Consider the following 9,691-nt stretch of genomic DNA (forward strand, 5'->3'; position numbering starts at 1 on the left):
CTGTCTTGTTAAATGTGGTTGGAGCTTCTTGTAAGAGACCAGATATGATTCGAGAAGACCGTAAGATAATCGAGGAAGGAGTTAGCCATGGTGAAATTAAGAGAGGAAAATGATTAAATCAGGAGCGTTCAATTCAAAGGCCTGGTACTACTCGTTGGGGTTCTCACTACAAAACTTTGTGGAGATTGGCTGATTTATTCACTTCCATCATTAAAGTGCTTGAGCATGTCGAAAGAGATGGTTCAGATGGTATCAAAAGATGTCAAGCTAATGGTCTCCTCAGATACTTTCACATGTTTGACTTTGTATTCTACTTACAGTTCATGTTGCTTCTTCTTGGTCTCACAAATAATCTATCAATGGCTTTACAAAGGAAAGATCAGGATATTTTGAATGCGATGTCTTTAGTGAAATCTACCAAGCAACAATTGTACAAGCTCAGGGATAATGGATGGGATTCAATCATTGGAAAGGTGAACTCCTTTTGCGAGAAAAATAAAACAGAGTTACTCATTATGGAAGAAGAGTTTGTTAATCCAAAGAAGCCAAGACAGAGAAGCAACATAACAAACTTGCATCATTACCAAGTTGAATGTTTTTACACGGTATTGGATATGCAAATTCAAGAGTTCAATGATCGTTTTGACGAGATAAACACTGAGCTGCTTGGTTGCACTGCATCTTTGAGCCCCATTGATTCATTCCACCTGTTTGATCAGTCAAAACTTGTAAGATTATCAGAGTTTTATCCTGAAGATTTTAGCTCCGTGGAACGGATATCTCTTGAGCATCAACTTGGTATTTACATCGATAATATCTCTGAAGATCAAAGGTTTGCCAATTTGGAGGGTCTTGGAGATCTTGCATGTGTGATGGTGGAAACCAAAAAAACATCTTTCACATCCTCTTGTTTATCGACTTTTGAAGCTAGTTTTGACTTTGCCTGTTGCCACCGCTACTGTCGAGAGATCTTTCTCTGCGATGAAAATTGTGAAGACTACCTTACACAACCGAATGGGTACAAATTTTTTGAATGCTTGTATGGTTTGTTATACTGAAAAGGATCATTTTGACAAAGTGACAAATGAATCAGTGATAAAAAGATTTCAAGATATGGGAGAGCGAAGAATGACTTTATGAGATTTTTGCATTAGTTTTTATTATATTAGAGTTTTTTGTTTTTACTTACTATTTCAGTTTGATTTTAATTTTTAAGTTATATATCACACATTTAGCAAATACATTTTATTTATTTATTTATTTATTACTAATTATTTTATTTATTATAATAATTAATTATGTGCCACAGTCTATTTTAGTTTCTAGGTCCGCCCCTGATCCCTCTTCTCTTCTTCACTCGAACAGCCTGCAGCTAGAGATGTAAGGATGATCCAGATCGATGTACTTTATCCAATACGGCTGATACTTGCTTATTCCTAGCTCCGTCCATGGCTTCGAGTGTCCATTGAAATGTATAACAGCTGATCTCTCAATCTTCTTCGTATCGATCTCTCTGTTATAACCTAACCCAACCCAAGCAAGTGCCATTTCTTCTGAAGCGGCCGAGTCAGGCCGTAGAACGCTATGAGCCCCGGTGGCAACGTCCCAAGTTTCCACAGCGTCATGTTCTCATTCTGCAAAAAACCAAAACATAACCATTTTTCAAACATCAATCTACACAGGTGCATCGTGTTATATTGTGTTTTTAAAATAAATAAAAAATAGTAGTAATTATAAAAAAAAACTGTTTTTTTTTTCATAAGAAGAAACTAACCATGTTTTGCCAAAAGTGATAAGTCTCTGTAATATTGTTCTTCCTCCACTCTCTAAGATCAAAGACGTTCATCCCATAAGCCCACCCGGATCAAACCTCTCCGAAACCCGTGTTAGTGTAAAGATGACACCACAATTGAGTAATGCAGAAGATAAATCAAGAGACAATTAGATAAGCAAACATCTTTTGCTTTATTAGAAATCGCTTTAAACAATCTATTACAATATTTTATATCTTATTACTTTATCTTATTATAGATATTTTATCTATATTGTTTCTACTATAAAAATATCATAATACTACAAAAAAAAATTTGATAATATAATCCCAATTTACACTTTACCATTAAAGAAAAATCATTTTACGTACAAGTAAATTTATTCGTTATTTAAAAATTTAAAAGAGGTGAACTCATAATTTACCTTGACTTTAAAGTTAATAAATAAATGGTGAGGTCATCTATACTATTAAAGTAGATCGATATATGATGACTATATCAAAAACTTAGGCGACTTTCTCAGTAGTGTCCGATTTAACATACACATATAGAAATATAACCTTTTTTTATATATAAGTGATTCTACGTAGTTTTGGATAATATTATATGAAAAGATACGATACTCATGTTTCAGAAGCGCGGTTCAAAAATAGATGACCGTTGAAAGAAGGGTTGTTGCAAAAAAAATGGATGACATCATCATCTGGTTACTCGTTTTCCAGATCCGATTAGTGATGATAGGATACATGAAAGTAGTTTTCAGAGTCAAATTGCGTTTGATTATTGGGGAGCTAACCGGTTTTCATAACCTGCATTTTCTTAAATCGATTTGATATCAGAAACTACCTTTTAAAAATTTAAAAAGTCAACCATGGTCGGTGCTTTAATGGAGGGTATTTATGTCATTGTCTATCCACACGTATGGATCGAATCAATCTCAGAATCAATAAGATTATTTTGGCGTCGTCAGATATATAAGGTGAAGGGGAAACGACGACGGTTTAGTCGGGCGACACAGTCAAACCCTAATCTGAGAAAAATATCTAGTTTCAGAGAGAGAGAGAGAGAGAGAGGGAGATCTAGCCCGGCGTTGTTTCTTCGATACGTTCTCTCTCGTTATACAGATTATTCTTCGCTGGGTCATCATGTTGGTTTTGAGCCTTGAGCCTTTTTTTTTTCCAGGGAAATTGAATATTTAGTAAGCTTGGTTCTCCGTTAAATTTTTGTAGATAGTGAAGCTTGAGAGAAGTAAAATCCAGAAGAGAGAGTTCTTTTTTTTTTGTAACTTGGCATATAGAGAGAGTTCTTTTTTGGTTTGTTTATCCTTATGGAAGATAAGGGAAAGGGTCTTGTGGTGGGAGAAGATGAGGAAAACTCGTTGTCTGTGTCAGAAGGGGGTCCAAGCAATATGGAAGTAGATGGTAGTGATGATAACTATGATGATGACGAAGACAGTGATGAAGGATGCCAGGTAGATGATGATGATGATGATGATGATGATGAAGCCGTAAGTGTAATTCCGACCACATTCGAACGCCTTGAATATGAAACTCTGGCTGAGAAGAAACGCAAAGCACTTCTTGATTCTCAACGTGATGGTTCAGAGAAGAGAGGCAAGTATGATGCTATTAACACTACCTCGAACGGATTCAAGGAACTCGTCTTTACTGTCCCCCGACGAAGGAGAAGGAAGGTGCGTTTTCATAGGACAGCTTCTTTCTTCTATTTCACGAGTTAACTTGTATTACATTGTGTCTTCAGTCCGTCTAATGCAGCAAGAACTTTTTTTTGGCTTTTGTCTATTATTTATTTAGCATTAAAAGTACTTGAACTCTGCATATGCTTACTTTTTAAAACAAAATCACAGTGTGTATATAATATACTTCTGCAGAATAAAAAAAGGGGTAGACGACAGGGGTCAAACAAACAAGTTTCACCCGAGATTCGTAAGAGGTTGAGTGAGGCTCTTTTTCTTCACGCAGATAATAAAGACAGTGAGGTAATCCACATGAAATGTTTATTTTCTGTGATATCGTGCCTTTTTCTTCAGCAACACATTTCATAATTTCCTGAATAAGCAAACTGATTTTCATCTACCACTATATATATCGTTTTGACTATTACATTTACTGCTGCTTTTTCCTAAATAGTGTGTGTGTTATATTTATTGATCGATCCTGATCAATGCTGTTTTACTTTCCTCCAGGCTTTTCCTATTTTATTTGACATTATTAAGGAAGCGCCAGCCTTCGGTCAAGCTTATTATCACCTAGCACTTGTGTTGGGGAAAGTCACACGGCGCAGCGGAAATACTAATGGTCGTGTTCCTCTGACCTTGTGCGAACCTGTGAGGAAAATACTTCGACGATGACAAGATATCAAAATTGCGATAACTAAATGAGACACACAATTTTTACGTGGAAAACCTCCTCGATGTGAGAAGGAAAAACCACGGGACCGTAGTCCACTCAAAAATCCACTATATAAATGGTATGAGTACAACCACGTCCTCTCTGTTCAACAGCCTGAACAGAACAGAGAGTCTAGCTACAAATAGCTATCTCCAACACAAACAACAACAACAAGAGAGCAACACAAAGCTTCAAAACCGGCAGCAACCAAACGACCTCAGCTTACAAGGATTCCGGCATCCAGAGACTAATCCAACCGTACAAATCCAAGATAAACAAGTCAACAATACCTCCGCCAAATTTCAGCTCAAGAAGAGAAAATCTCACCGTCGGATTTACCAAACACCCAAGACTATCCCGCTGAAGAACTATGGCGACCAGCTTCAAGAAAACCCAGACAACAGAAGATCCAACCGTTGAAATCCAAATCCCTTCGGTGAACCTCTAACCCACTGACTGAAGAAGCTTCCCACAAAATATCAGCTCGATCAGGATCCGTTTGACCCTCCAAATCCAGTCTTGAAATCACCTTACGAGTTTTCTCCTTCTCTCTCTTTTTCTCCTTTCTCTCTCTTGTTTCTTTTTGTCAAAACTCTATTATTGTCTAGTGACAAAGGGGGAACATTATTATTTCTTAAGTTCACCCCAATTGGTCCTCTCCATCTAGGAGGGACCCAACAAACTCCCCCTCCGACTAGATGGAAGAGACAGCCATTCCGGCTATCTCTCGGCATACCTCAAGCTTCCCCCTCGGTAATGACTTCGTCATCATATCAGCTCCATTATCATCCGTATGAACTTTCTCAAGTTCCACTTCCTTGGAAGCAACCACATCACGTATCCAATGATACCTCCTCTGAATGTGTTTTGACTTCGAATGAAATGTAGAATTCTTCCCGAGACAAATAGCGCTTTGACTATCACAAAGCAACACATACTTTTCTTGCTTGAAACCGATCTCTTCACAGAAGTTCTTCATCCACAACAACTCTTTACAAGCTTCAGTTGCGGCAATGAACTCTGCCTCAGTGGTAGATAGTGCAACACACTTTTGCAGCCTTGACTGCCATGCCACAGCTCCACCCGCAAATGTTACCAAGTAACCCGAAGTAGACTTGCTAGAATCAGCATCTCCAGACATGTCAGAATCAGTGAAACTGACCAGCAAAGGCTTCTTACCTCCGAATGTAATCTTCAAATTAGAAGTCCCTCTGAGATATCTCAAAATCCACTTCACAGCATTCCAATGTTCTCTTCCCGGATTGGAGAGAAACCTGCTGACAACTCCAACGGCGTAGGCTAAATCCGGTCTTGTACAGACCATGGTTTACATCAAACTACCCACTGCATAAGCATACGGAACCTTCGCCATATCTTCCTTCTCCGCATATGTCTTTGGACTTTGTTGACTGCTCAGTCTTAAGTGTGGAGCAAGAGGAGTACTCAACACTTTAGACTTGTCCATGTGAAACCGCTTAAGTACTTTTTCAATGTACTTCTCCTGAGATAAGTGAATCAGCTTCTCACCTCTATCTCGAATAATTCTCATACCAAGAATCTGTTTCGCTGGACCCATATCTTTCATGGCAAATGACTCACTGAGCTGCTCTTTCAACTCCTTAATTCTGTCCATGTTCCTGCCCACAATCAACATATCATCGACATACAGCAACAAGATGATAAAATCATCCTCACCGAACACCTTCACAAATACACAATGGTCTGAATCAGTCTCTGCATAACCATGCTCCCCCATAACAGACTTGAACTTCATGTACCACTGCCTTGGTGCTTGCTTCAATCCATAAAGGCTTTTCTTCAAGCGGCAAACCAAATTTTCTTTGCCCTTTTTCACATAGCCTTCTGGTTGTTCCATGTAGATCTCTTCCTCCAAATCACCATGAAGGAAAGCAGTCTTCACGTCCATTTGCTCAACCTCTAGATCAAGGCTCGCTGCCAATCCAAGTACAACCCGAATGGATGACATCTTCACAACAGGAGAAAAGATTTCATCATAATCAATTCCCTTCTTTTGGCTGTAGCCTTTCACAACCAATCTAGCCTTGTGTCGAGGTGGCAAATTATCATCCTCATGCTTAATTCTGTACACCCACTTATTAAGCAGAGCCTTCTTGCCCTTAGGCAATTCCACCAACTCAAAAGTATGGTTCTCCTCAAAAGAATCCATCTCCTCATCCATGGCTCCAAACCACTTATCCTTGTGTTCATCCTCCAAAGCTTCATCATAGCTTTCAGGTTCTCCCCCATCAGTAAGTAATACATACTCACTAGGATCATACCTTGTCGACGGTTTAAAACCTCTCTCGGATCTTCTAACAATAGTAGGTTGGTTCTCAGCAGCTGGTGTCTCACCATGATCGTCACCATGATCACCACTACCATCTTCATGTGCGGGAGCATCTGCACTGGGTGCATTATCCTGAACCTCAACCTCAACCTCACCGTGAACCGATGTAGAAGGAGTAGCCTCTGTATCGATCAAACCCTCAAAAATCTGAGTTGGGTTTTTGGACTTGTCAATGTCCTTAATCGTTTGATCTTCCATAAACACAACATCTCTGCTCCTTACGAGCTTCCTCTCAACGGGATCATAAAATCTGTACCCGAACTCATCATGACCATAACCGATGAACACACACTGCCGCGACTTCATCTCAAGCTTCGATCTATCAACCTTGGGAATATGAACAAATGCCTTACACCCAAAGACCCTCAAGTGACTGTAAGAAACATCCTTACCAGTCCAAACCCTCTCTGGAACATCACCATCCAATGGAGCACTTGGTGACAAATTCAGCACATGAACCACCGTGTTCAAAGCTTCTGCCCAGAAAGTCATCGATAAGCCTGACTGTGAGATCAAACATCTCATCCTCTCGACAATCGTCCGATTCATCCTTTCAGCCAACCCATTCAACTGTGGAGTATGAGGTGGCGTGAACTGATGCCTTATTCCATGCTCTTTGCAATAAGCATCAAATGGTCCAAGATACTCTCCACCATTATCACTGCGGATACACTTCAGCTTCTTCCCCGTTTGTCTCTCAACCAATGCCACAAAGTGCTTGAAATATCCCAGCACCTGATCCTTCATCCTCATAGGAAATACCCACGACTTCCTTGAATGATCATCAATAAAAGTCACATAATATGATGCGCCACCAAGAGATCTTGTCTTCATTGGACCACACACATCTGAGTGTACCAAATCCAGTACCTCGGGTTTCCTAGAAGGTGCGAAAGACTTGAAAGATACCCTGTGTTGTTTTCCCGCAAAGCAATGTAAACACTTCTGTAGGTGCAAACCAGAGATTCCTGGAATCACCTCATTCTTAGACAACACATCCATTCCCTTCTCACTCATGTGACCGAGTCTCTTATGCCATAACTCCATGGCATTATCATTCTCCACCGCATTAACAATATCTTTGGAGACCTTAGCCTGCATCCAATAGAAGGATGAAGACTTCTCACCTCGAGCCACAATCAAAGAACCACGAGAGAGCTTCCATTTACCACCACCGTGCAAACTGAAATAGCCCTCATCATCAAGTCTTCCCGTCGATATCAGATTCATCCTAATATCAGGAACATGCTTAACATCCTTAAGCACCAGCCTAGTACCAAGACTAGTCTCCAAGCAAACATCACCAATGCCAGCAACCTGAGCCATCGCATCATTCCCCATCTTCACAGAACCATAATTACCCGTAGTATAGGTAGAAAACAAATCCCGCTGTGATGTAGCATGAGTAGTAGCTCCACTGTCAATCACCCAACTGGTGTCCTGGCATGCGACATTAATGGCATCACCCTCAAGAGAAACTGATCTTCGGTGAGAGTCACCCGATCCACCTTTTCTTCTTGATTTCCTTGCTGCTTGTTTTTCAACTTCCAGCAATCCTTCTTCATGTGCCCTTTCTTATGACAGAAGTAGCACTCCATATTAGCAAATCTATTAGACTTGCTCCTGCTCCTGTTCTTGTCTCTCTTGGGATCTCTACTTGTACTTCTCCCCCTTGACTCAGTAACAAAGACATCTGAACGCGAACTGCTAGCATTCGACTGCCTTCTTGCTTCCTCATTAAGAACACTGTTCTTCACTGAATCCATCGAAATAACACCTTCCGACGCGGAGTTACAAAGAGACATCCTGAAAACCTCCCAAGAGTCCGGTAAAGTACCGAGAAGCCACAAACCGTGAATCTCATCATCAAACTTGATGCCCATATCAGATAACTTGTTGAGCAATCCCTAAAACGCATTCAAGTGATCCGTCATCGGAGTCCCCTCCTGATACCTCAGATCAATCAACTTCTTGATCATGTACATCTTGTTGTTTCCGGTCTTCCTAGCATATAACTGCTCCAGCTTCTTCCACAAAGAACGAGCATCCGTCTCAGTCTCAATATGATGCAACACATTATCATCTACCCACTGCCTTATCAACCCACACACTTGGCGATGCTGCAGCTTCCACTCTTCATCCGTCTTCTTCTCAGGTTTCTGCTCCTCGAAGACTGGAACATGGAATTCTTTAACAAAGAGCAAATCCTCCATCTTGCCCTTCCATAGATGATAGTTAGCACCATTCAAGCTTATCATCCTGCTCATATTTTCCATCTTTCACACAAGCAAATAACAACCCAAAGTTATCAAAAACCAAAGCTCTAAAACCAGAAGCTCTGATACCACTCTGTTGGGGAAAGTCACACGGCGCAGCGGAAATACTAATGGTCGTGTTCCCCTGACCTTGTGCGAACCTGTGAGGAAAATACTTCGACGATGGCAAGATATCAAAATTGCGATAACTAAATGAGACACACAATTTTTACGTGGAAAACCTCCTCGATGTGAGAAGGAATAACCACGGGACCGTAGTCCACTCAAAAATCCACTATATAAATGGTATGAGTACAACCACGTCCTCCCTGTTCAACAGCCTGAACAGAACAGAGAGTCTAGCTACAAATAGCTATCTCCAACACAAACAACAACAACAAGAGAGCAACACAAAGCTTCAAAACCGGCAGCAACCAAACGACCTCAGCTCACAAGGATTCCGGCATCCAGAGACTAATCCAACCGTACAAATCCAAGATAAACAAGTCAACAATACCTCCGCCAAATTTCAGCTCAAGAAGAGAAGATCTCACCGTCGGATTTACCAAACACCCAAGACTATCCCGCTGAAGAACTATGGCGACCAGCTTCAAGAAAACCCAGACAACAGAAGATCCAACCGTTGAAATCCAAATCCCTTCGGTGAACCTCTAACCCACTGACTGAAGAAGCTTCCCACAAAATATCAGCTCGATCAGGATCCGTTTGACCCTCCAAATCCAGTCTTGAAATCACCTTACGAGTTTTCTCCTTCTCTCTCTTTTTCCTCCTTTCTCTCTCTTGTTTTTTTTTGTCAAAACTCTATTATTGTCTAGTGACAAAGGGGGAACATTATTATTTCTTAAGTTCACCCCAATTGGTCCT

At 40.5% G+C, this 9,691-nt stretch overlaps 1 protein-coding gene across 1 annotated transcript; it reads left to right on the top strand.

The window, feature by feature from the left end:
* Positions 1–359: 359 nt before the first annotated feature.
* LOC106359424 lies at positions 360–1,058 on the top strand. Its single transcript, XM_048755415.1, has one exon. It carries the CDS (start codon positions 360–362, stop codon positions 1,056–1,058), a length of 699 nt encoding a protein of 232 aa, XP_048611372.1.
* Positions 1,059–9,691: the final 8,633 nt, after the last annotated feature.

This window comes from Brassica napus, chromosome C4 (genome assembly GCF_020379485.1).
Source record: "Brassica napus cultivar Da-Ae chromosome C4, Da-Ae, whole genome shotgun sequence".
Lineage (NCBI taxonomy): Eukaryota > Viridiplantae > Streptophyta > Magnoliopsida > Brassicales > Brassicaceae > Brassica > Brassica napus.

What these genes read in the sequence shown, in the direction of transcription:
- LOC106359424 (XM_048755415.1), top strand. Translation starts at nt 360, where the DNA reads ATGGCTTTACAAAGGAAAGATCAGGATATTTTGAATGCGATGTCTTTA.